The sequence below is a fragment of the Lontra canadensis genome, unplaced genomic scaffold (assembly GCF_010015895.1).
Source record: "Lontra canadensis isolate GAN:19392208 unplaced genomic scaffold, GSC_riverotter_1.0 scaffold21, whole genome shotgun sequence".
Lineage (NCBI taxonomy): Eukaryota > Metazoa > Chordata > Mammalia > Carnivora > Mustelidae > Lontra > Lontra canadensis.
The window spans coordinates 16,793,026-16,820,628 of NW_022631015.1; the positions used below are offsets into that span (position 1 = coordinate 16,793,026).

Sequence of the window (27,603 nt, forward strand, 5' to 3'; positions counted from 1 at the left end):
GGGTAGGGCCCGCGCGCCCCGCCCCCGCCCCGCCCCCGGGCCCGCCCCCTCCCCCCGCACAGACCCCGCCCCCCGCCCCAGGCGCCCCGGCTTGCGCAGCGGCGGAAATGGCCAGGGCGGGGCGAGCGCCGCGGCAGAGGCGAAGGCGGGGACCCTACTCCTCCCTGGTCCCGCCGGCTCCTCCCACCCCGGGTCACGCCGTGACAGGGGCGGAAGCGGCGGCGGCGGCGGCGGCGGCCGAGCGGGGGCTGCGGCTCGCGGCGCGGATCCTGCTGTCCTGTGCGCGCGGCGCGCGGCTCCGGAGGGGCGCCGGCAGCCCCGGGCGGCGCGCAGCGTCTCGCCCGCGCTCCCAGGTGCGGGGCACGCGGCTCCGGGGGCGGGCGCGGGGGCGGCGGCGGGTTTCGGGTGACAGCTCCGCACAAAGCGTCTTGGCTGGGGTGCAGGCTGCCCTTCTCCGTCTGTGCGGCGCCCCTCGGCCGGGTGGGAGGTGGAGCGGTGCACCGGGGGCTGCCCCCGCCCTCCCGGGATTAGATGGGGGGTGCGGGGTCTGAGGGAGGAGGGGGATTCCTGGGCTGGCGTGTAGCGGCCACGGGGTTCCCCGACCCGGCGCGGGGTTTGAGGGTCTCCCTGCACGCCCCTCCAATGCCTCCTTTCTGTGCGGCGGCGCCTTCTCGTCCCGACTCCGCGCACCTCTCCCGCGCGAAGGTGAGCCCCGGAGGCTGTTGCTTCTCCGACTTCGGGGAAGAGACGAGAAAGCGCTTCGAAGGGCGAGGCGGCTGCCGCCGGCGCCGGGAACGTGGGGGCTCCCTCCTGGGGACTGTCAGAGCCCCGTCACCTGCGGAGTGCGTGCGGCCGGCGCGGAGCCCGCGGTCCGGGGGTGGGATCTCCCCGGCTGGCTCTTCCCAGCCGAGGTGCGGCGGCGAGGAGCCCGCCCCGCCGCGCAGGTGGAGTAGGGACGCTCCGGCGCGGCCACCACGCGTTCGGACGCGAGCGGCGCTGCCCGGTTGCTGGGGTGACTCCTGCGGGCCCGGGCGCCGGGAGGGGGCGGCCCGATTACCGGGGCTGCTCGTCAGCAGCCCGGCAGCTGGCAGGTGAAAGAGGAAGGAAGAGAGGCAGGCCCAGCTGTAGAAAGTTAAGGTTCCGTAATGTGGAACCGAGCCAGATGGAGGCCCAGCCCTCCCTGGGGTGGGGGGCGGGCGCCCCCAGACCGCTCCCTGGGGGGAGCCCCTCTCCCTGCAGGTACGCACACCGCTCAGGGCTGCTGAGTTTTGTTCCGTCAGTGTTTCTGTTTTTTGTTGTTTTTAATGTCTTGTAGTGGAAGAAGGGGCGGGAGGGAAGGTTTCTTCAGGAGATACAGGAGAAAATGACCATCAATAACGAAATTGCCTTTCCGGCACAGAAAGTCGTCAGGAAGGCATTCAGGCAGTTGAACGGGGTCCATATTTCGGGAAACTTGGTTAGCGTGGGTACAATAAGGTGCTAGTCCTGCCGTATTTTCAGCGGCCCGGAGGGAAATTCTTGTTTTTGTTGTCTCTGAAGAAGTTTCTGGTAGTTTATCTCATTTTTAGACATGTTGCTTGTGCCACTCTACATTTTTATTCTGGCCTGAAGTCTTTTGGATTCATGTTTTTGTGAATTCTGGGTGGTTTTTTTGTTTTTGTTTTTGTTTTTTAATCAAATGATCAATAAGCTACTTCAGAAAAAACCCTGGGAATTATTAAAATAGAAATCGAGACATTGCTATATCCGTGTATATATTTATCTCCCCCCCCCAAAACTCACTTTTTTCTTTTTTGTCACTTTAAAAGAAAACCAAAGCTACGCACTTAAAATTAAGAGGAGATATGCTTACATAATGATATTGAACATGAAACAGATTGGTTAAATTTAGTTAGGTGTGTTTATCAGTTTGAAAAACAAGGGGAGAGCACTTTGAGTATGCTAGTTTGTTAGCACTTGTGCTAAGTATTTCTAAGATTATGTTGACAAACACAAAAGTGGTAGTTCTTCCAACTTAACAATTTTTCCCCTCATTGTAAGCTCCAAACCCCAACAATAGTGAAAACAGAAATTATAGTGTCAGAAAAGGATGAGGGAGGGGCGCCTGGGTGGCTCAGTGGGTTAAAGCCTCTGCCTTCAGCTCAGGTCATGATCTCAGGGTGCTGGGATCTAGTCCCGCATCCGGCTCGCTCCTCAGGGAGCCTGCATCCCCCCTCTCTGCCTGACTCTCTGCCTGCTTGTGATCTATCTCTCTGTCAAATAAATAAATAAAATTTAAAAAAAAAAGGGTGAGGGAATATCACTGTGAATTATATAATTAAAGGTGAAAGTGTACGAACACTAAAAAAAAATCTTATGTTTTTCCTAGACAACACAGATTTAACAGTGGCTTTTATAGTTAATGTTTTCCTTTCCTCTTAGTTTCTTGAATTATATCATTCTTCATTGCAGTTAAATAAATAATTTCCAGTACACATTTGGATTAAAATGTTTGTTGAAATTTCTGGAAACTATGCTTCCTTTTGAGTTGCCAGTATTCCTACATGACAGGGCCAAATGTTGCATGAAACGAGGCTGGTTATATTTATGCTCCCAAACCCCACATTAGACTCAAATATTTTTGCTGCAATCCTTACACATAGTATACATTTAGATATACTATGTATGTGTATATACACACACACACTTGTAAATATATATATATTTACATGTGCTTTGTGGCTCATTTTATGAATAATGTGGAATATATGTATTATATAAAGGGATTTGTTAGATTGGACAGCCTTTTGAAAATGTAAATGTGATCCAGAAAGCCTTTGGGTGTAAGAATTACAGGTACACAGTAGTTCTGTTTACATCAGGGGTGCCTTATCCAGTATAATGAGTGATATAGAACCAAAAGGCAACTTATCTAATGCTTAATTCTAATGCATTTCACAACATGTGTAGGGTTTTTGTGTTCATAACTAAATTAGTAGTATTGAGAAAGTGAAGACCGAGTTAGAGGAAGGCCCTCTTTATCACCAACGTCAGGATTTCTCAAAGTCAGTGTAGGTGGGGAAGAAGTTTTCACATGTGTTGTTAATAATCCATGAAAAATGCTCTCATGAATGTTGGTACAACTCACGGATACAAAACAGTAGGATTTCAAGGACCTCCAAGGTGAAGATTATATTTGTGGAATTTGTAACTTATAACACTTTCCCACTTTCAAATTCCTTACCCATAGGTATGTCCTATTTTCATGTTATTGTGTGTGTGGGGGGTAAATGCACAGATCAGGGAAGGAATTGTGATGATTGTAAAATCTGTATGTTATTGCATACTTATGGTAAGCATTTTTATTTTTTATTTAATTGAGAAATACTAATTCAATAATACTTTATCTTTCATGGTTACTATGCATGACTTTTCTTACAGATTTTAGTTCTTAATGCTTATTTAATTGCGCTGTTGTTAAGCCAGTTTGAAAGATGGTAAATTTTTCTAGTAGAAGATACCAGTGACTGTCTAACCCAGATTCCTAAATTCAGTAGTGACCGGACAGTGTGCCTGAGATTGTACTGAGAGGGAGCAAGTGAGTTTTCTTTGTAAAGTGTAATAAGATCAAATTTTAGGCGCTACTGAGAAGACACAGAGGGAGAGGAACAGACGAAGACCAGGTGTTTTCACTCACCGAAGTTGAGAAACAGTATAATTGGTTTATTGGTCATCTGTGTGGTGGTTCTTATTTTTACATTTTTAAATGTATATACTACGAATGGACAGCATTTATTAAGTACTTATAGCATGCTAGGTCTGGTGCTTTAAATAATCTTTCTCTTCACACCACTACTAGAGTTCACACTTGTGCCCACTTTACATGTGGGAACACTGAGGCTTGGTCTTAGATTAAGGACCTTGAAAGCAGGGGCTTCACACTAGGCAGTCTGACCGCAGAGCATATGCTCTTACCTGGGAAACCACATAATAACTTTGCTCCAGAGTGCTGAAAGTGTTACTGTTTACTTATTTGATTTAATTTTGTTTTTGAAGATTTTCTGAAGCAATGGCAACACCACGGAGGAGGACCAAGAAAAAAGCATCTTTTGATCATTCCCCGGATAGCCTGCCTTTGAGGAGCTCCGGTAGGCAGGTATGAAATCATCAGTTCATCAGTGCACCTGTTGGGTTTTGTTTGTTTGTTTTTAGAGAAAGAGGGCAAGCAGGGGTGGGAGGCGGGGCAAAGGAAGAGGTGGAGGAGATTTCTGAGAGAATTCTGAGCAGGCTCCACGCCCCAGCAGAGCCCCTGCACAGGGCTTGATCTCATGGCCCTGAGCTGCAATCAAGAGTTGGCTGCTTCTCCGGCGGAGCCGCCCCGGTGCCCCAAGTTTATTTATTTTTAAGTCCTCTCTGCACCCAGCGTGGGGCTTGAACTCTCAACCCTGAGATGAAGAGTTACACGCCCCACTGACTGAGCCAGCCCGGCGCCCCACAGTGAGAGAGAGATTGGGGCTGAAGTATTAGAGATGAAAAGGTGCATTTCCAGTCCTCAAGGAACTTATACAGCCTAGCGGAGAAATTCCCCGTGGAACAATCGCAGCATGGTGTGATAAAGTGAGAGAATGTAGGAAAAAAGTGTGTCTGGCAGAGGCCGTGGCAAAGACAGGGGCATAGAGTGTGAGTCAGCGTGAGCCGTTCGGAGAGCCGCAGCTGTGTGGTTGCTCCCAGGATGTGAGCGGAGGCCAGATCGTGCTGGGCTTGGCGTCGTTCACAGGAATGTGGACTTCGGCGTGTAGCCGGTTGGCTGCGGCTGGCAGGTTACTTGCTGCCATCCCTTTTCTAGGGCTTTTTTTTTTTTTTTTTAAAGAAAAATATTGAATGATGTAACTTTTTCTAAAATTATTCAGCTTTTGGGAGCACCTGGCTCGTCAGTCGGAAGAGTGTGCCACTCCTGACCTTGGGGTTGTGAGCAGCCCTGTGCTGTGTACAGAGAGGGCTTAAATACATAAACTTGGGGCGCCTGGGTGGCTCAGTGGGTTAAAGCCTCTGCCTTAGGCTCAGGTCATGATCCCGGGGTCCTGGGATCGAGCCCCGCATCGGGCTCTCTGCTCAGCGGGGAGCCTGCTTCCTCCTCTCTCTGCCTGCCTCTCCGCCTGCTTGTGATCTCTGTCTGTCAAATAAATAAAATCTTAAAAAAAAAATACATAAACTTAAAAAAAATAAAATTATTCCATTTTTTTTTAAACTGCACTACTGAAAGGCTGTGACTGCTCTAATTAAAGAAAGAAAAGTCTTGGGGCGCTTGGGTGGCTCAGTTGGTGAAAGGTCTGCCTTCTTGATGTCACGGTCCCTGCTAAGCGGGGAGTCTGTTTCTCCCTCTCCACCACCACACCGGCCCCCCCCCGCCGCCAGCTCATGCTCTCTCTCACTCTCTCAAGTAAATAAATAAAATCTTTTAAAATTTTTTGATTTTTTTGATTTGAGAGTGGCTGTTGTTTTGACTGGTACACCTTTTTGCCAAGAAAGCCCCAACGTTTCTTAGCTCGCATTTCAGCTCTGTCCTCAGAGACCTGTTGTTCAGGCGCTGCTTCTGTGTCTGCAGCAAGTCTGAATTATTTGCACACTGCCCTGCCGTCTCAAGGAACTTGCCGTACTGTCAACCCCTCACCTATTGGCAGGGTGTTGTTGATCTTCACAAGGTGAAGGTTCTTTCGTCCTGAACCTTCCACCTACTCGTGCCCCCCGTGCCCCCCGCCCCCAGGCTGTTCTGGGGAAATCGTGTAACCTCAGCTGGTTCTTCCTCAGGCAAAGAAGAAAGCAACGGAGACAACAGATGAGGATGAAGATGGCGGGTCAGAGAAGAAATACAGGAGATGTGAGAAGTCAGGCTGCACCGTAGCGTGTCCCGTGTGCTTTGCAAGCGCTTCGGAAAGGTCTGTGCAGCAGACGCGTCTCGGCCTCCCCGCCCTGCCCGGGAGAGCATTCCTGGTGGGAGGCTCAGCCTGCAAGACCGTTTCCCTAAAGATAGATAGAGATACTGTAAGTCATCTAAGAATAGAGACTCGTCCTGCATTTCTGCGTCCCACACCCTCCTGGGTGCTTCCCCCTCCACCCGAGACCTAGTCATTGCAGCGCTCAGCAGCTGGCGTCAGTGTCGCTGGTCCTGCCCGCTGTTGGCTGTCCCTCTCCTGGGGGTTGAGGGTGGGAGGAGGGTCAGGGGTAGGGATGCAGTACAGAGGACCCTGGGCTCCCCGTGGGGACCAGCATGTGTCACTTTCCCTGCGCTTCTCCTCCCCTCTGAAAACATCCCTCCTCTTCCAGCAGACACATACCGGTCTCCCTGACACCAGGAAACTCCCTTCACTCTTGTCCTTTTTGTGGGGACAACCCAAGCATCACCTTTGATGTCCCAAGAAAAATCCCCAGTGAAGGCTTCCAAGTCAAAAAAACCTGGAAAACAAGTCCCATTTTTATTTTTTAAGCACAGAGAGGTGATGGTGTTAGCTCCTTCCTTGGCTACGTTCATGGCCATGTGATGACAGGTTCTGGTCACTGGAGAGCCTGTTTGATGGTCGGATTGCAGCTGGCAGTTCAGTGTTAGGCCATATGTTCCTGCTGGAAACTGTCCTTGTCTCCTTTGTACCCGTGCTGCTTGCAGCAAGCACGGCGACACTCCTTTTCATGTCCTAAAACTCATTGCCCTGGGGGAGTCTCAATAAAACTTCTGAGCCCCAGGCCCTCGAGCCCTCGTGGTTGTGGCCAGCTGGGTTAGGTACTGGTGGTCTTTAAGCCCCTGTGTCTTTGTCAGGTTTTACTGTGGATCTGACATCCTTTTAAGTTTCCCGGTCATCTGCTCTCAGCTGTTAGGATTCTAAGTGGACATGGTACAAAATGGGCTCCTAGGATGTGCTTAAGACTTGTTTTGAAAAAGCGAGAAGGAATGCTTACTCATTACCAAAGCTACACATTTTTTGCTATTTTCAGATGTGCCAAAAATGGCTACACGTCCCGATGGTATCACCTCTCCTGCGGGGAGCATTTCTGTAATGAGTGCTTTGACCATTACTACCGAAGGTTTGTTTCCTAATTGCTGGGGCTTATGTGGCGGAGGGGATGTGGCGGAGGGGATGTGGCGGGAGGGCGGGGGGACCCGCAGAAGGAGCCCCTGGGCTTACTGAATTTTTCTACCCTTTCAGCCATGTCTGAGCCGACGAGAGCTGTGCAGAACTCTCATGCGGTGGCTGGGTGTGTGGGTGCTGTGTGTGCGCACATTGGGGGCTCAGAAGGCACCTGCCGTGAGGTTCTAGTCTGCAGGTTCTGAAAAATCTGGGCCCTGCTCTGCCGTTCTGTGACTGTGCATGGGGCCAGCGATGCAGAGATTTGGGGGAGGAGGCTGAGAACTGTGGGGTGCCAGACAGATGGGGAGCCATCCTGTCTTCCTAGTTTTCTATACTAAACTAGAAGGAGCGCACCCTTCCTGATCACCCGTTTGAAGGGGGCTGAGATAACTTGCCCTCTCTTTATGATACGGCCAATTAAATCCTTTACAGAAGACTTGCTGACCTGCCTCCTGTTTGGAAACCCTGGTGAACTTCTAGCTTGATGTATTTATTTTTATTCTTTTCAGCCATAAGGACGGATATGACAAATATATGGCCTGGAAAAAAGTATGGACTAGCAATGGAAAAACTGAACCTAGTCCCAAAGCTTTCATGGCGGACCAGCAGCTCCCCTACTGGGTAAAAAGTGTAACGGTGTATTGTCCTGGAAGACATCTGTGGGGTGAAAGACAGAAATGGATGACATGACTGATTTTTAGGAAATCTTTCTGTTATTACACTTATTCTTCTTTCTGGGTCTGTTAAAACATCACATTTTTTATTTCTGTTGGAAACGTTGGTAATTCACATAGTACAAAGAAGAAGCGTACAGATCCTAGTTAGGTCGAAAATCACACTTTGTGTATAATTTTTTGTAGCTTTTAGTTTGACTTAATTTTACTTTTCCATTTAGCCGTTCTTTGACAATATAATTTAGTGATTGTATCTATTAGGTAACTATGTTACTTAATAAGTGATTTGCTAATTTTTTAAATATTATAGGTAATTTTGAGATTCTTTTTTACACACCTAAATTTTTTTTTAATCAATGCAAAGTTCACATAACATAAACTTAGCTATTTTTTTTTTTAGTTTTATTATTTTAAGTACTCTGTACACCCAATGTGGGGCTCAGACTCATGACCACAAGATCAAGAATTGCAAGCTCTTGCCTGAGCTAGTCCAGGTGCCCCCAAAGTAACCATTTTCAAGTGCACGATTTAATGCCATTTAGTACATTGATAATACTGTGCAACGTAACGGTAATTCCAAGGCATTTGCACCATTCACAGAGGAAGCCGGCATGCATTGAATAGTCACCTTCTGTTCCCTCTCCCCTAACCCCTGGCAACCACAGATCTTTGTGAGATACCTATTTTGGATGTTTTATATGAAGGAATCATGCAGTATATGACCTTTTATGACCAGCTTCTTTCACATGGTATCATGTTTTTGACGTTCATCTGTGTTCTAATTCATTCATTTTCACGGGTACTGTTCCATTGGATGGATTCGTTGTTGGACATTTGGGTTGTTTTCACCTCTTAGTTATCGCATACAGTTGCTCCCGTGGACATTTGTGCATGAATATTTGAATGTCCACCAACTCTTGTTTCCCATTATTTTGATTCTAGCTATTGTGGTAGGCATCAGTGATAGATACCCCTGGCGGGAGTATCTCATTGTGGTTTTGATTGCCGTTTTTGTAATGAGAAATACCTGTGCAAGTCTTTTGCCCGTTTTTTTTAAATTATATTCCCTGTGCTATACTTTTTGTTTCTGTGACTTATTAATTAATCAGTAACTGGAAGTTTGTAGCTCTTAATTGCCTTTACCTGTTTCACCCCTCCCTCTACCCTCCTAGCCAGTTTGTTCTCTGTCATTAAGAGTCTCTTTTGCTTTTTTGTTCATTTGTTTTTGAGGTTCCACATGTAACCAAAATCCTTTGGTATTTATTTTTGATTCGTTTCACTTAATACACTGTTCTCTAAGTTCATTCATGTTGTGACAAATAGCAAAATCTCATTCTTCTCTAGGTTTGTGTAATATTCCTTTGTGTGTATATATATCATTTCTTTTATATTCATCTCTTGATGGACACTTGGACTGCTTTCATATCTTGGCTATGTTAGATAGTGCTACAGTAAATATAGGGCACGTGTATCTTTTCAAATTAGTGTTTCTGTTTTCTTTGGGTAGATAGCCCAGGAGTGGAGTTACTGGATGTATCATATGGTGATTCTATTTATTTTTTGAGGAAACTCCGTATGTTTTCCACAGTGCTTGCAACAATTTGCATTCTTACCAACAATGCACGAGTGTTCCTTTTCCTCCACATTCTCACCAATACTAATTATTTCTTGTCTTTTTAATACTAGCCATTCTCACGGGTGTAAGGTGATCTCATTGTGGTTTTGATTTGCATTTCCCTGATGATGTGTGATGTTGAGCATCTTTTCATGGGTCTCTTGGCCAGCTGTAGGTGTTCTTTGGAAAAATGTCTATTCAGGTCCTCTGCCCATTTTTAATCAGATTATTTGTTTTCTGGGTATTGAGTTGTAGAAGTTCTTTATATAATTTGGATATTAACTCTTTACTGGATATATCATTTGTAGATGTCTTTTGTTCACTGGGTTGCCTTTGGGTTTTATTGATAGTTTTTTCACTGTGCGAAAGCTTTTTATTTTGATGTAGTCCCAGTTGTTTATTTTTGCTTTTGTTTCCCTTGCCTCAGGAGACCTATCCATAAATATGTTGCTAAGGCCAATGTCCAGGAACTTTATTGCCCATGGTTCCTTTTGGAAGTATTACAGTTTCAGGTCTCACATTTAGATCTTTTCATCCATTTTGAGTTTATTTTGTGTATGGTGAGAGAAAGTGGTCCAGTGTCATTCTTTTGTATGTAGCTGTCCAGTTTTCTCAGCACCATCTATTGAAGAGACTGTCTTTCCCCCATTGTATATTCTTGCATCCTGTTGTAGATTAATTGATCATATAAATATGGGTTTATTTCTGGGCTCTCTATCCTGTTCCATTGATCTCTGTGTTTTTGTGCCAGTACCTTAGTGTTCTGATGACTACAGCTTTGTTGTTTATCTTGAAATCTGGGATTGTGATACCTCCAGCTTTGTTCTTTCTCAAGATTGCTTTGGCTGTTTGAGGTCTTTCATAGTTCCATACAAATTTCAGGATTATTTTAGTTCTGTGAAAAATGCTTTTGGTACTTTGATAGGAATTGTGTTAAATCGTAGATTGCTTTGGGTAGTGTGGACATTTTAACAGTATTACTGTTACTATTCCATGGGTGTGGTATATCATTCCTTCTGTGTCCTCTTTAGTTCTTTTCGTTAACGTCTTATAGTTTTCAAAGTACAGGTCTTTCACTTTCTTAAGTAAGTTTATTCCTAGGTATTTTTATTCTTTTTGGTGTAATTATAAATGTGATTGTTTTCTTAATTTCTTTTGCTGCCACTTCATTATTAGCGTGTGGAACCATGACTGATTTCTATATATTAATGTCATATTCTGAAACTTTGCTGAACTCATTTATTTTAATAGTTTTTTGGTGGGGTCTTTAGAGTTTTCTTTTCTTTCTTTTTTTTTTTTTAATGATTTTATTTATTTATTGGACAGAGAGAGATCACAAGTAGGCAGAGAGGCAGGCAGAGAGAGAGGGAAGCAGACTCCCCGCAGAGCAGAGAGCCCGATGTGGGGCTCGATCCCAGGACCCCAAGATCATGACCTGAGCCGAAGGCAGAGGCTTTAACCCACTGAGCCACCCAGGCGCCCCAAGTTTTCTATATATTGTATCATGTCATCTGCCAATAGTGATGGTTTTATTTCTTCCTTACCACTTTGGATGCCTTTTATTTCTTTATGCAGCAATTAGACAAAAATAAATAAAAGCATCTTTTTTAAACAACCCATTTTTATTTATTTATTTTTAAAGATTTTATTTATTTATTTGGCAGAAAGAGACCCAGTGAGAGGGGGAACACAAGCAGGGGGCGTGAGAGAGGGAGAAGCAGGCTTCCTGTTGAGCAGTAAGCCTGATGTGGGATGGGATCCCAGGACTCTGGGATCATGACCTGAGCCAAAGGCAGACGCTTAACGACTGAGGCATCCACACGCCCCTGAACAACCCATTTTTAGTTGAGTTGTTTATATCTTTCAGTATTGAATTGTAGGAGTTCTTTATATATTCTGGATCCTAAACCCTTGTGATACATGACTTGCAAATATTTTCTCCTGTAGGTTGTCTTTTCACTTCTTGATAGTTTTTTGATGTGCAAAATTTTTTATTTTGAAGTTTAGTTTATCTGTTTTTTTCTTTTGCTGTTTGTGCTTTTGGTGTTCTATCCAAGAATCTGGCCAAGTCTGAGATCATGAAGATCTTTTCTTCTAAGATTTTTATCACTTCAGGCCTTCATTTAGATGTTTGATTCATCTTGAGTTAATTTTTTTTTAAAGATTTATTTTAGAGAGTTCACATAAGCCGGAGGAGGAGATGAGGGAGAGGGGGAGAGAGTCTCAAGCAGACTCTCCACCGAGTCCAGAGCCTGACACAAGGCTCAGTCTCACAACCCATGAGCTCAAGACCTGAGCTGAAACCAAGAGTCAGATGCTTCACCGACTGAGCCACCCAGGTGCCCCCATTTTGAGTTAATTTTTGTATGTGTGTGAAGTACGCGTCCAGCTTATTTTTTTCCATATGCATATTTGCACACTTTAAAAGAAAATCTTATATTTTGGAATCTAAATTTTACAGTAAAGTTACAAGGATAGTAACAGAGAATTCCCATATATCCTTCATCCAGTTTCTTCTCATGTTACCATCCACCAACCATAATGTAAAGCTCAGAAATTACCATTGGTATGTTACTAATAACAACATTACAGACTTCAGTTGGATTTCATGAGTTTTGTCCTCCTTACTGTTCCAGGATCCCATTCAGAATATCACACTGCATTTATGTGATACTTTTTGACTAAATTTAATTCTTGATCATTTCCTTAGGTTAGAGCTGGAAAGCCTTTCTGACAACAGTGTTCACATCCCCTTTGCACTTTCCTGCTGCCTGAGCTAGTATTGAATCAGAAGTCGTTACCCCAATGGGGTAAATGTGGATTATATGGGTGATGGTGATGCAAGGGGGAAGAAAAAGTATTTAGAAGTACAAAAAGGCTGGTCAGATCTTGTGGGAAAATGGCAGAGCAAGTGGAGGAGGATGGCCATGCTAGCTCAAGATTAGCCAACTCACTGACCTTGACATACTGCTTTCCATCTAGGTTCAGTGTACAAAACCCGAGTGCAGAAAATGGAGACAACTTACCAAGGAAATCCATCTCACTCCACAGATAGCAAGGACCTACAGATGTGGTATGAAATTGAATACTACTATTAAGGTATGATCTCTGTCGGTTTTCCTTTGGAATTAATGAGTCGGTTAATTTAGTTGTAACTAAAGAGTGATGGTGTGTATTTTTCATTTATTGTATTGATCATTTTATTTTATTTTATTTTTTAAAGATTTTATTTATTTATTTGACAGACAGAGATCACAAGTAGGCAGAGAGGCAGGCAGAGAGAGGAAGAAGCAGGCTCTTTGCAGAGCAGAGAGCCCGATGTGGGGCCCGATCCCAGGACCCTGGGATCATGACCTGAGCCGAAGGCAGAGGCTTTAACCCACTGAGCCACCCAGGTGCCCCTGTATTGATCATTTTATTGGGATTGCATCAGACTATGTATAACAGGACCCCAATTGTGATGGCTTAACCAATTGGGACTTTTTTTTTTTTTTCTCATGATAAGCAGTTTGGAAATAGCCTGTCCAGGGCTGGTGTGGCTGCCCAGGGAAGTCTCTGTTCTAGTTTCCAGTCCCACCAGGAGATGGTTGCTGCGCTGTCAGCCATTGTGTGCAGATTCTAAGAAGAAAAGATGAGAAAGGCAGAGGCCGAGAAGGGTGCGCCAGCTGTGCTGCTCCCTCTTTTATTGGTAAAACAGTAGCCTTGCAGAAGTTCCAACAGTGGATTTCTCTTTACATCTCGTTGCTAGAACAGGATCACGCAACCGCTGTGAACAACAAAAGGAAGTGTAACTGAGCAAAATCAAACAAAACCAGGATCCTTTTAGTAAGGAAGAAGGGATGAATGGATATGTTTGGGCAATTGGGAATCTGACATAGTTGGTATATGGTATATATATATATATATATTTTTTTTTTTTTTTGACATGTGGCAATTAGTATTTAAAATGTCTAACTTGGGGCACCTCAGTGGCTTAGTGGGTTAAGCCTCTGCCTTTGGCGCGGGTCATGATCTCAGGTCCTGGGGTTGAGCCCCGCATCGGGCTCTCTGTTTGGCGGGGAGCCTGCTTCTCCCTTTCTCTCTCTGCCTGCCTCTCTGCCTACTTGTGATTTCTCTCTCTGTCCAAAAAAAAAAAAATTTAAAAAAATAAATAAAATGTCTAACTTTTTTTAATATTAGTTTCAGGTATGTAATCTAGTGATTGAGTAATTCCATACTTGGTACTCGTCATCATAAATGCGCTCCTACACACCCATCCTTCTTTCCCTTCCCCTACCTGTCTCGCCTCTGGCAACCATCAGTTTGTTCTGTATATTTAAGAGTCTATTTCTTGGTTTGTTTTTTCTTTTCCTTTGTTTGTTTGTTTTGCTTCTTGAACTCCACATACGAGTGAAATCATATGGTATTTGTCTTTCTCAGACTGACTTTTATTTCATTTAGCATATACTCCCTAGATCCATCCATATTGTTACAAAAGGCAAGATTTCATTCTTCTTTTGTGGTTGAATGATATTGCACTGTGTGTACATACCACGTCTTTATCCATTCATCTGCTGATGGACACTTGGGGTTCTTCTGTAATTTCGCAATTGTAGATAATACTGCAGTAAACAAACAAGTGTATGTATCCCTTTGAATTAGTGTTTTTGTATTTTTTGGGTAAATATCCACTAGTGCAGTTACCGGATCATAGGGTAGTTCTGTTTTTAACTTTTTTTTTTTTTTAAAGATTTGCTTTATTTATTTGACAGAGAGAGAGGCAGTGAGGGGGAAATGGGCTCTCTGTTGTGCAGAGAGCCCAATGCGGGGCTCGTTCCCAAGACCCTGAGATCATGACTTGAGCCGAAGGTAGAGGCTTAATCCACTGAGCCACCCAGGTGCCCCTCTTTTTAACTTTTTGAGGACCTTCCATACTGTTCTCCACACCAGCTGCACCAGTATGCATTCCCACCAACAGTGCAAGAGGGTTCCTTTTTCTCCACATCCTCACCAACACTTGTTGTTTCTTGTGTTTTTGATTTTAGCATTCTGAGAGGTGTGAGGTGATACCTCATTGTGGTTTTGATTTGCCTTTCCCTGGTAAATGATGTGGAACATCTGTTCATGTGTCTGCTGGCCATCTGGATGTGGTCTTTGCACAGATGTCTGTTCATATCTTCTGCCCACTTTTAGTTAGATTATTTTTTTGGGTGTTGAGTTGTATCGGTTCTTTATATATTTTGGATACTAACCCTTTTTCAGCTAAGTCTTTTGCAAATACCATCTCCCATTCAGTAGGCTGACTATTTTGTTGACTGTTTCATTCATTGTGCAGAAGAAGCTTTTTATCTTGATGAGGTCCCAATAGTTTATTTTTGCTTTTGTTTCCCTTGCCTCAGGAAACATGTCTAGAAAAATGTTGCTATGGCCAATGTCGAAGAATTTACTGCCTGTGTTCTCTTCAAGGATTTTTATGGTTTCAGGTCTCACATTTAGCTCTTTAATGCATTTTGAATTTATTTGGGTGTATGGTGTCAGAAAGCAGCCTGGTTTCATTCTTTTGCATGTAGCTGTTCACTTTTTCCAGCACCATTTGTTGAAGAGACTTTTTCCCATTGGATAGGTTTCCTGCTTTGTCAAAGATGAACTGACCGTGTAATTGTGGGTTTATTTCTGGTTTCTCCATTCTATTGATGTATGCATCTGTTTTTTTGTTTTTGTTTTTTAAGATTTTATTTATTTGACAGAGATCACAAGTAGGCAGAGAGACAGGCAGAGAGAGGGGGAAGCAGGCTCCCTCCTGAGCAGAGAGCCTGAAGCAGGGCTGGATCCCAGGACCCCGAGATCATGACCTGAGCCGAAGACAGAGGCCCAACCCGCTGAACCACCCAGGCGCCCCAATGCGTCTGTTTTTTGCCAGTACCATACTGTTTTGATTACTGTACCCATGTCATATAACTTGAAGTTCAGAATTGTGACACCTCAAGCTTCGCTTTTATTAAGATTGCTTTGGCTACTCAGGGTCTTTTGTGGTTCCATACAAATTTTGTGATTGCTTATTCTAGCTCTGTGAAAAATGCTGTTGGTATTTTGATAGGGACTGCATTAAATCTGTAGATTGCTTTGTGTAGTCTGGACATTTTAACAATATTTGTTCTTTCGATCCATGTGGATGGAATGTCTTTCCATTTCTTTGTGTCATCTTCAGTTTCTTTCACCAGTGGTTTACAGTTTCCAGAGTACAGGTTCTCACTGCTTTGGTTATGCTTATTCCTAGGTATCTTATTTTGGGTACAGTTGTAAATGGAATTGTTTTCTTAATTTCTCTTTCTGCTTCATCATTATTGACATATAGAAATGCAACAGATTTCTATAGATTAATTTTATATCCTGTGAATTTGTTGATCCATTCTAGCGGTTTTTTTGTTGTCTTTTGAGTTTTTTGTGTGTAGCATTGTGTCATCTGCCAACAGTGAAAGTTTTACTTCTTTCTTACTTATATGGATGCCTTTTATTTCTTTTTGTTGTCTGATGACTGTGGCTAGGACTTCCAGTGCTATGTTGAATAAAAATGGTGAGAGTGGGCATTCTTGTCTTACTCATCTTAGAGGGCAAGCTCTGTTTTTCCCCTTGGAGGATGGTACCAGCTGTGGGTTTTTCCTATGTAGCCTTTATTATGTTGAGGTATGTTCCCTCTAAACCTGCTTTGTTGAGGGTTGTTTTTTTTTTCCCAAGATTTTATTTATTTATTTGACAGACAGCAAGAGAGGGAACACAAGCAGGGGGTGTCGGGGAGGGAGAAGCAGGCAGGCTTCCCACCGAGGGGGAGCCTGATGCGGGGCTCGATCCCAGGACCCCCTGGGATCTTGACCTGAGCTGAAGGGAGATGCTTAACAACTGAGCCACCCAGGCACCTGAGGGGTTTTATTATGAGTGGATATTGTACTTTGTCAAGTGTTTTTTCTGCATCTGTTGAAATGGGACTATAGTAGTTACCCTTTCTCTTATCAATGTGACATATTACATTGATTTGTTAATATCGAATCACTCTTGCAGCCCGGGAATGAGTGTTCCTTAATCATGGTGAATGATTATTTTAATGTATTGTTGGATCTGGCTTGCTAGTATTTTGTTGAGGATTTTTGTATCTATGTTCATCAGAGATACTGACCTATAATTCTCTTTTTTTGTGGTGTCTTTATATGGTTTTGGTATCAGGGTAATAATGCTGGCCTCACAGAATAAATCTGAAAGTTTTCCTCTTTTTCTAATTTTTGGAATAGTGTGGGAAGAATAGGTGTTGACTCTTCCTTAAATGTTTGGTAGAGGGGCGCCTGGGTGGCTCAGTAGGTTAAATGACTGCTGTCAGCTCAAGTCATATCTCAGAGTGCTGGGATTGAGCCCCATGTCAGGCTCCCTGCCCAATGAGGAGTCTGCTTCTCCCTCTCCCTCCGCCTCTCCCCCTGCTTGTGCTCTCTCTGTTTCTCAAATAAAATCTTTTAAAAAAATGTAAAAAAAAAAGAAATAAAAAATAAATGTTTGGTAGAATTCAGCTGTGACGCCATCTGGTTCTGGATTTTTGTTTGTTGGGAGTTTTTATTGTTTTAGTTGTTACTGATTTGCTTTCTTTGCTGGTAATTGGTCAGTTCAAATTTTGTGTTTCTTCCTGCTTCAGTTTTGGTAGGTTATAGGTTCCTGTGAATTTATCCATTTCTTCTAGGTTGTCCAGTTTGTTGGCATATTGTTTTTTATAACATACCATTGCAATTATTTATATTTCCGTAAGGTTAGTTTTTATTCCTCCTCTCTCGCTTGTGATTCGGGTCCTTTCTCTTTTTTTCTCAATGAGTCCATCTAGACATTTATCAATTTCATTGGTTGTTTTTTTGGTTTTTTGGTTTTTTTCTTGAAGAACCAGCTCCTGGTTTCATTGATCTGTTCTATTGTATATTTTGTTTCTATATTACTTATTTCCGCCCTAATCTTTATTTTTTCCTTCCTTCTGCTGGCTTTAGACTTCATTTGTTGTTCTTTTTCTAGTTCCTCTAGGTGTAAGGTTAGGTTGTTTGCGCTTTTTCTTTGCTGCTGGAGGTATACCTCTGTTGCTATATACTTCCCTCTTAGGACTGCTTTCGCTTTGTCTCAAAGGTTTGAATCATTGTGTTTCACTTTTATTTGTTTCCATGTACTTTTAAAACTTCTTCTTATATTTCCTGGTTGACCCATTCATTGTTTAATAGCATGTTACTTAACCTCCATGTCCATGTGCCCTTCCCAGATTTTTTCTTGGGGTTGACTTCTAGTTTCGTAGCAGTGCGGTGAGAAAAGATGTATGGTGTGACTTTGATCTTTTCAGTTTGTTGAGGCTTGTTTTGTGGCCCAATATGTGATCTGTTCTGGAGAAGGTTCCATGTGTACTTGGAAAGAATGTGTATTCTGCTGCTTTCGAATGTAATGTTCTCAATGTATCTCTTAAGAGTTTAAGAGATACTGTTGTCATACTGTTCCAGTCTAACACTCAAAGCCATTGTTCCCTTGTTGACTTCCTGTTAAGATAATTTGCCCATTGATGTAAGTCAGGTGTTAAAGTGCCCTACTACTTTGGTATTATCGATTAGTCCTTTATGTTTGTTATTAACTGTTTTATGTGTTTGGGAGCTCCTATGTTGGGTGCATAAATATATATTTTTTAAAGATTTTATTTATTTTAGGGGCACCTGGGTGGCTCAGTGGGTTAAAGCCTCTGCCTTCCGCTCAGGTCATGATCCCAGGGTCCTGGGATTGAGCCCTGCATTGGGCTCTCTGCTTGGCAGGAAGCCTGCTTCCTCCTCTCTCTCTGCCTGCCTCTCTGCCTACTTGTGATCTCTGTCCGTCAAATAAATAAATAAAATCTTTAAAAAAAAAGATTTTATTTATTTTAAAGAGCGAGGGGGCTGCAGAAAGGAAGGGAGAGACAGAGAATTTCAAGCCGACTCTGAGCTGAGCAAGGAGCCCAACATGGGACTCAGCCCCTTGACCCTGAGACTGTGACCCAAGGCCAAACCAAGAGTTGGACACTTAACTGAGTCACCTAGGTGCCGCAGGTGCATACATATTTACAATTGTTATATTTTCTTGTTGGATTGTCCCCTTTATTATAGTGTCCTTCTTTGATTCTTATTATAGGCTTTTTTTTTAATTAACATATAATGTATTATTAGCCCCAGAGGTACAGGTCTGTGAATCGCCAGGTTTACACACTTCACAGCACTCATCATAGCACATACCCTCCCCAATGTCCATAACCCCACCACCTTCTCCCTAACCCCTCCACCCGGCAATCCTCAGTTTGTTTTGTGAGATTAAGAGTCTCTTATGGTTTGTCTCCCTCCTGATCCCATCTTGTTTCATTTATTCTTTCCTACCCCACATGTTGCCTCTCAGTTTCCTCATATCAGGGAGATCATCTGATAATTGTCTTTCTCCAATTGACTGATTTCGCTAAGCCTAATACCCTCTAGTTCCATCCATGTCGGTGCAAATGGCAAGATTTCATTTCTTTTGACGGCTGCATAGTATTCCATTGTGTATAGATATACCAGGTATTCTTTATCCATTCATCTGCTGATGGGCATCTAGGTTCTTTCCATAGTTTGGCTATTGTGGACATTGCTGCTATAAATATTCGGGTGCATGTGCCCCCTTTGGATCACTACATTTGTATCTTGGGGTAAATACCCAGTAGTGCAATTTCTGGGTCGTAGGGTAGCTCTATTTTCAACTTTTTGAGGAAGCTTCATGCTGTTTGACAGAGTGGTTGCACCAGCGTGCTTTCCCACCAACAGCATAGGAGGGGTCCCCTTTCTCTGCATCCTCGCCAGCATCTGTCATTCCCTGACTTGTTAATTTTTACAGGCTTTCTTTTAAAGTCTATTTTGTCCAATAGAAGTATTGCTACTCCAGCTTTCTTTTAGATCTGTTTGCCTGATAAATGTTTCTCCATCTTCTCACTTTAAATCTGCAGGTGCTTTTAGGTCTAAAATGAGTCTCTTGTAGGCAGCATGTACACGAATCCTGTTTTTTCTTTTTTCTTTCTTTTTTTTTTTAAGATTTTATTTATTTATTTGACAGATCACAAGTAGGCAGAGAGGCAGGCGGAGAGAGAGGAAGAAGCAGGCTCCCTGCTGAGCAGAGAGCCCAGTGCAAGGCTGGATCCCAGGACGCCAGGATCATGACCTGAGCTGAAGGCAGAGGCTTCAACCCACTGAGCCACCCAGGCGCCCCACAAGTCCTGTTTTTTAATCCATTCTGTCACACTATGTCTTTTGAGTGGAGCACTTAGTTTATGTACATTCAGTGTCATCATTGATAGATGCGTATTTATTGCCATTTCATTATTTTGTCATTTGTTTTGAAGCTTTTCTCTCATCCTTTCTTTTTCTCTTTCATAGTTTGCTGGTTTTCTTAGAGATATATTTGGATTTCTTTCTCTTTGTTCTTTGCATATTTGCTGGTGGTTTTTGATTTGTGGTTACCAAAAATTAAGTTTGTACAAACCTTTTAGTCCTATAGTAGTCTCTATTAAGTGGACGGTCATTTAGGTTTGAACCCAGTCTTTTCTCCTGTCTTCCCCACATTTGTAGGTATAGGGTGTCATGTTTTACATCCTTTTATTTTGTGTTCTCCTTGACTAATTTTTTACAGAAATACTGATTTTTACTGCTTGTGTGTTTCCTACCCTCATACAACCATTTTTGGTCTTTCCTTTCCACTCAAAAAGTCCCCTGTAATATTACTTGGGAAGCTGGTTTAGTTGCCATGAACTCCTATAGGTTTTGTTTGTCTGGGAAACTCCTTACCTCTCCTTCCATTCTGAATTATAGCCTGGCTGGAAAGAGTATTCTTGGTTGCATGTGTATCCCATTCAGCACTTTGACTATAGCACACCGCTCTTTTCTGGCTTGGAAAGTTTCTGCTGAAAAATTTGTGGCTAGCCTTTTGGGGTTTCCTTTCTCTACATAACTATCTTCATTGGTATTACCGCTTTTAATATTTTTTCCTTATCACTATATTTTACCATTCTAATTATAGTATGTCTTGGTGTGGATCAGCTTTTGTTGATTTTACTGGGGGTTCTCTGTGTCTCCTGGATCTAGTTATCTCTTCTCTTCCCCAGATTAGGGAAGTTTTGAGCTATTCTTTTCTTTCTTTTTTTTTTTTTTTTAATAAGATTTTATTTATTTACCTATTTGAGGGAGAGAGTGAATGCGGTGGCCAGGAGAGGGAGAGGGATTAGTGGACTCCACAATGAGTGCAGAGCCCGACTTGGGGCTCGATCCCATGACCTTAAGACCATGACATGAGCCAAAATCTACGGTAGGATTCTTTACTGACTGAGCCACCCTGGTGCCACTCAGCTGTTACCTCTTCAAGTAAATTCTCTGCCTCCTTTTCTCTCTCTCTCTCTCTCTCCTTCTCTTCTAGGGCTCCTATAATAGATGTTGTTACGTTTGATGAAGTCAGTGAGTTCTCTAAGTCTGTTCTTATTTGCATAAGTCTTTTCTCTCTTTTGTTCAGCTTGATTACTTTCCATTACTCAGTCTTCTTCGTCACTAATTCTTTCCTCTGCTTCTTTCATCCTGCTCTTAATTCTATCAGTTCAGTTCCCTCTGCCATGTTATTCCTTTCCTCTGGGTCAAGGGTCTCAGTGTTGTCCTCTACTCTTTTCTCAAGTTCAGTATCTTTAGGATCATTGCTTTAAATTCCCTATCAGGCATGTTACTTCTGTTTCTGTTAGAACTCTGGCTGTGGCATTGTCCTTTTCTTTAATTTGGGACACATTCCTCTGTCTTCTCATCTTGTCTAAGTCTCTGAGCCTGTTTATGTGTGTTGGGAAAATCAGCTACATCTGTTCTTGAGGGTAATGGTCTTATGAGGAAGAGGTCTTGCAGTCCCCTGCTGTTGTAGTGCCTCCTGCTCCCCAAGGCCTGGCGCTTCTGGGACTGTCTCCAGCGTGTGCTTGTGAGCACTCTGCAGGTGTTTCCTGGACACTTTATCCTTCAGGTTAGTCCTCTGCAGAGGCCCTCTTCGCCTGTTGTGGGCAGTGTTTGGTTCCTGGCCTGATGTGGTGCATTTTAACTAGATGTATTCTGGTTTGCTTGTGAAATGGGACCGTCATCACTGCCACTAGAACTGAGGCCTCAAAAACCTCAAGGCTGGGGTGATGCGGTGTGGGTAGGGTTTGCACTGGCTTTTGGGGGGACACGGGCCTGCCATGCTGGGATTTAGGCAAATGTGACTGGGATGGTTGGTTCTCCTGGAACACAGGGCTGGGGAGAGGCTTGACCTCAGCAAGTTAGGTAATGAGTGTGGGCCCTGGACTGGTTCCCGTGGGTGTGTCTCTGTGTCATTGCCGAGGATGGACAAGAGAAATGGCTCCTGCCAGTTCCTTTGTTCCCAGAGGGGTCTCTCCATGATCACTGCTTCTCTGGGACACGCTCTGAGATGAGCCCCGAACCTCCCCACTGTGTGCCGCAGGGGCTCTTCAGATCCCTCTTTCATCCGTGCTGCGTGTCTGAGGACTATTTGCCCTTCCTCCTCTCCAAGAGTAACCACGATAGCTTCCGTGCTGTATCCCAGCCGACTCCATTGACCTTTAGAACTCCCAACTTCAAGTCCTGCTGGTTGCAGCAACTCGTGAGATTTGGTCTTTCTTACTTTCCAAGCCAGTTGCTATGGGGATTCGTTTTCCCCGTGCGCTCCCCCGTGTGCCAGTCTGTCTCTTGCCGGTCTCTGCAACCACAGCCCCTCCTCCCTGCTGCAGTGGCCAGGATCCGTTTCTCTTCCAAGCCGCATCTCTGCACTCCCACCTTCCTCAATGTGGCCTTTTCTCTCGCTTTGGTGGTGGAATTTGTTCTGTCAGTCTTCAGATCAATTTCTGGGATATTTAGGATGACTTGATGATGGTCTAGTTTTATTTGTGGGACGGGGCAAGCCTAGGGTCCTCCTCTGCTGTCATCTTCCCCTCTGAAAATAAAGTTTTATTGGAATATAGGATGCTCATTTATGTATTGTCTATGGCTGCTTTCGTGCCACAATGGTAAGGGGTTTGTCATGTAGACCGTACGATACACAGGATTTAAAGTATTTACTGTCTAGCCCTTTACAGAAAATGTTTCCCAACGTCTGTTCTGATCCATGAGCATGGTGTATCTCCATCTTCTCAGGGTTTGTAATTTTCTCCATAGTGTTTTTCTAGTTTTTCACTGAGGGTGTCTTTTGTTAAATTTATTTCGAGATATTTTGCTTTTTTCTTTAATTATAAGTGGAATTTATTTTTAACTTTATTTTCAAGTTGTTTGTTACAATTATGTAGAAATACAAGTTACTTGTATATATTGACTTTCTACCCAGAGACTTTCTTGAATTCACTTATTAAATTTCAAAGATCTTTTCGTAGATTACTTTGGATTTTCTACCATTATAGCAACTCTTGTGCTTTTTTTAAAAACTAAATTTTTTGGCTCTTTCTTCTTCTTGCCTTATTACTTTGGCCACGACCATCAGCACAGAGTTGAGTAGAAGTTGGAGAACAGCTATCTTTTCTTGTTCCTGACTTAGGAGAAATGTGTTCAGTATTTTATCATTATGTATAGTGCCAGCTGTAGCTTTTCCCAGATGTCTTTGATCAGACTGAAGAAGTTCCTCTCTTTCCCTACTTTGCTGAGAATGTTTTGTTATGAACGGATGTTGGATTTTGTTAGAAACTTTCTCTACATCTTTTGTTTTTTGTTTTTAATTTAAGATTTATTTATTTATTTGACAGAGAAAGAGAGATCACAAGTAGGCAGAGAGGCAGGGGTCCGGGTGAGGGGAAGCAGGCTCCCTGCTGATCAGAGAGCCCGATGTGGGGCTCGATCCCAGGACCCCAGGATCATGACCTGAGCCGAAGGCAGAGGCTTAACCCACTGAGCCACTCAGGCACCCCTCTCTGCATCTTTTGTGATGATTGTGTGGGTTTTTCTCCTTTAATCTATTAATGAGAATTGCACAGATTCTAGCATGTGAAACAACCTTTCGTTCCGGGGGGGGGAGGGGGCAGAAATCCCACTTGTTCTTAATATATTATCCTTTAATGTATTGTTGGATTCTCTTTGCTCATATTTTGTTGTGGAATTCTGCACCTGTTTTCATGATGAATACGATCTGTCATTTTCTTTTCTTGTAATATATCCTTGTTGGGTTCTGGTATCCAAGGTATGCCGGCTCCAAAAGATGAATTGAGAAGTAGATCCTTCTCCTATGTTCTGTTAAAAAGTCTGTGTAAGGTTGATAATGATCTCTTCTTTACTGTTTGGTGTAATTTAGTAGTGAAGACATTGGGCTAGTTATCTTTGCGAGGAGTTTTGAAATGATAAATTCAGTGTCTTAAACAGATGTGACTTGTTACATGATTTGTCCTACCAGTTTTAGATAGTTGTGTTCTGTGGGTTTTTAAACTTTTTTTAATTAAAAAATAATTTTTTTAAGAGAGGTGGTGCCTACGTGCATGCAAGTAGTGGGGGAGGGGCAGAGAAAGGGAGAGACAGAATCTTAAGCAGGAAAAAGGCCGACAACACGGGGCTGTATCTCACCACCCTGAGATCATGACCCGAGTTGAAAACAAGAGTTGGACATTTAGCTGTCTAAGCCAACCAGGTGCCCCGAATTATTTTAATTTTAATTTTTATTATTTTTTAAAAAATATTTATTTATTTGAGAGAGAGGAGAGCGAGCGAGCATGAGGGGAGAGAGGTTAGCGGGAGAAGCAGACTCCCCGCCGAGCAGGGAACCGGACGTGGGACTCAATCCCGGGACTCCAGGACCATGACCTGAGCCGAAGGCATTCACTCAACCAACTGAGCCACCCCGGCGCCCCTTAATTTTTATTTTCAAGCACTCTTTACAGTGCAGGGCTCAGATGTGCGCCTGGAGATCAGGCATCACCCGTTGCACCTGTTCCACCAACTGAGCCAGCCAGTTGTGTTTTTGAAGAAATGTATTTCATCTGCATTGTCAGATTTGGTAGAGTTGTTGGCACTGTTCCCTCATTCTCCTCTCAGTGGATCTGCGGTGGTACCCCTGTTTCATTTTTGATGTTGGCAGTTCAGGAGTAAAACGTAGAAAGCACAGACCTAAACTTGGGGTGCCAGGGTCCCGGAGTTAGGCAGTCCCGTGCTGACGCCGTTCAACTCAGCACCAGAATTGGTGCTTGGGCTGGACCTTTGGAGCAGAAGCCATTTGCGGGACAGGAGAGGAAAACGAGGGAGGGGGCTGATGTTGGGGGGCTGGGTAATTCATTTTCCAGGCTGAGTGGGTCCAGACACGGGAATCGGGGCTCGAGTGTCAGGTGAGCTGATCAGTATTATGTGCCCTGACTAGCACCTGTGCCTCAGAGGACTTCTCAAGTGGATTCCATTGTATTTAAAAGGAGAGCTCGGCCAGGGAGCAGACTATTTTAATAGATTCTCTCCTTGGGGCCATTCTCACCCAACCTGCTTTTGTGAAGCTTCCAGACAATTGTTCTAAAGGATTAAACAGATATCTTAGATGGCTTGCCTGATAATGTTAAGCTACTAAACAGTAAGTATGTTTTACATGCAGGGTTTATATGAAAATAATTTGTCCTGGTTCTGGTTTAGCTGGGTTTGGAGTTCTGCGCCATCCCTCTTCTCTTTCACCTGTGATAACAGAAAGTACAATTTTGACGTCGTTTCTTTCTTTCTTTCTTTCTTTTTTTTTTTTGATGTCGTTTCTACTCATTCTTCAGGTCATCTGTGTCCCTTTTCCAATTTACTTGATTTTCCTTCCTGTGGTCCGTGTCTTTTTCACTTTCTTCAACTTGAACTGCTTGGGAAAACCCCAAGGTTTTCTGTAGAATGAGCTTGTTTTTTTAGAAAAATGACATGTGCTCATCTTTGAAACATTGAAACAATACAGAAAAGACCAAAGATGATAGCCAAAAAAACAAGCTCATGCGGTCACCATCATGAAATAACCATTTTCATTTGAAAATATTCCCCTCAGTGTGTCTGAGGAGAAGTTCTGGCTGACATACCACTTTGGTATGTCATACATACTACCGCATGAGCTGGTTTGATGTTCCGTGGTTGCATTTCACACAACCAAACTTAACGTAAGAAAAAGAAGCCAAAGTGAACTAAGAACTTGCTGAACGTGGAGTAACAATTTCTTCATCACAAGGAATAGTAGTTTCTGAAATCTCCCTGAGGGGCACCTGGGTGGCTCAGTCCGTTGAGGTTCTGCCTTTGGCCCAAGTCATGATCTCAGGGTCCTGAGATCAAGTCCTGCATCCCCCTGGCTCTCTACTCAGTGGGGAGCCTGCTTCTCCCTCTTACTCTGTGCTCTTGTGCTCTCTCAAATAAATAAACGAAATCTTTTAAAAAAATAAAAATAAAATAAAATCTCCCTGAAAGATTAAGAAGATATGTGATGAGAATTCTGGGAGGTTAGAATCGCCCTCCCTTCTTTTTTAAATTGCATATTTCAGTCTTAGTTGCTCATTAACACTGGGACACGAAAGAGGAAAAAGTAAATTACATCACACTTCGGGCCACCCCGCCTTTTCCTCACTCCCAGTGCTTGTTAGTGTTTTGGGTCACTTATTTCCAGTCACCATAATCTCTCCGTTGTTTACTCTTGCTTCTGTGTTCATGGGGCTTTACTGCCCCCCCACAATTTCTGTACTACAGTTCCTTCTGTCCCCACTTCTTTATTGTGGTTCCTCACGTGGTTGGATGTATTTTAACTGCAGGCACTTGTCCCCAGCAGGGGCTCTGAGGTGTCAGATCTCTTCCATTTTTGAAAACTTAATTGTCTTTCTCTCCTCTAGCCTCCCACCATCTTAAAGTTGAAGGGTTTGCGGTCTTAAATTCCAGCTTCTGACGATGCCATCACTTTTCTCATCTCCTTCTCCCCTCCAGAGATTCCCCCTTCGAGACCTACTGCCCCAGTCTTGACTGATGGCCATCCGTAGCCTGAACGTTTGAAATATTTATTGAAATGGTGTTTATTGACCTAGAGTCACTTGGGTCTTCAGCTTGGCATTCTGTCAAGGACAAAGTCTGGAGAGGTTTATTTGTAAACCAGTATTAAAAAGCACGGTAGTGAGCACCACCTGCTCTTTTGGGGCTTTGCTTTTGGTCGTTAATATATATATATATTTTTTAAGATTTTATTTATTTATTTGACAGAGAGAGATCACAAGTAGGCAGAGAGGCAGGCAGAGAGAGAGGAAGGGAAGCAGGCTCCCTGCTGAGCAGAGAGCCCGATGCGGGACTCGATCCCAGGACCCTGAGATCATGACCTGAGCCGAAGGCAGCGGCTTAACCCACTGAGCCACCCAGGCGCCCCTAATATATCTTTTTTAGAGAAGGGGAGAGACAGGCGGGGAGTGGCAGAGGGGGCAGGAAGCACACAAAGATCTCTTTGTTCTTAAAGACCATGTAAGACATAGTCCATTCAGTTGGTGTATCTTGATGAATTTACCCTGACTAAAGGGTATTTAGGTGACTTTTAAATTGTGTTTACTGTTAGGTGCCTGGGTGGCTCAGTGGGTTAAACCTCTGCCTTCGGCTCAGGTCATGATATCAGGGTCCTGGGATCGAGCCCCACATCAGGCTCTGGGCTCAGCAGGAAGCCTGCTTTCCCCTCTCTCTCTGCCTGCCTCTCTACTTGTGATCTCTCTCTCTCTCTCTCTCTCTCTCTGTCAAACAAATAAATAAAATCTTTAAAAAAAAAAAATTTGTGTTTACTGTTCGTGACAGTGCTACAGTGAATAGCTTTGTATATATGCCATTGTCAGTCTACTTGTAGGATCAATTCTGGGAAATGAAATTTCTGTGTTTAAGTATATATGGTCATTTAATTTTTCTTTCTTTCTTTCTCTTTCTCTTTCTCTTTCTCCTTCTCTTCTCTTCTCTTCTCTTCTCTTCTCTTCTCTTCTCTTTTCTTTTCTTTTCTTTAAGTAGGCTTCATCCCCAGCTTGGGGCTTGAACCTCCTAACCTTGAGATTTACGGGTCACGTGCTCTACTGACTGATACAGCCACACACCCTGATACGGTCATTTTAATATGAACTAATACATCGACACAAAAGTGGGTTTCTAATGATACGTAAGGAATAAAGACTTAAAACAGCACCCCATTTTAGAAGCAGAGCGTTCCTTGCCGAGGCCTCTGTATCTCCCGGGGGGCC

The 27,603-nt window shown here is 43.5% G+C and overlaps 1 protein-coding gene and 1 long non-coding RNA gene across 3 annotated transcripts in view; one reads left to right on the forward strand and one right to left on the reverse strand.

Annotated features, from left to right (window-relative positions):
* Nucleotides 1-234: 234 nt before the first annotated feature.
* Nucleotides 235-27,603, forward strand: part of KDM1B (lysine demethylase 1B) — a 61,348-nt gene continuing 33,979 nt past the window's right edge. The window contains exons 1-6 of one of the 2 annotated variants that reach the window (XM_032861621.1): nucleotides 235-353; nucleotides 4,036-4,135; nucleotides 5,788-5,915; nucleotides 6,967-7,056; nucleotides 7,610-7,721; nucleotides 12,372-12,488. In XM_032861621.1, coding sequence (XP_032717512.1) covers nucleotides 4,049-4,135; nucleotides 5,788-5,915; nucleotides 6,967-7,056; nucleotides 7,610-7,721; nucleotides 12,372-12,488 — 534 coding nt within the window. In that variant the 5' untranslated portion in view covers nucleotides 235-353; nucleotides 4,036-4,048. The remainder of the gene's footprint in view (nucleotides 354-4,035; nucleotides 4,136-5,787; nucleotides 5,916-6,966; nucleotides 7,057-7,609; nucleotides 7,722-12,371; nucleotides 12,489-27,603) is intronic. The other variant, XM_032861620.1, reaches the window with a different exon arrangement.
* On the reverse strand, nucleotides 14,243-22,899 carry LOC116869967. Its single transcript, XR_004383157.1, has 3 exons — nucleotides 22,812-22,899; nucleotides 14,816-14,818; nucleotides 14,243-14,272 (listed from the first exon to the last, which is right to left on the reverse strand). It is a non-coding gene; the product is annotated as an uncharacterized LOC116869967 (long non-coding RNA).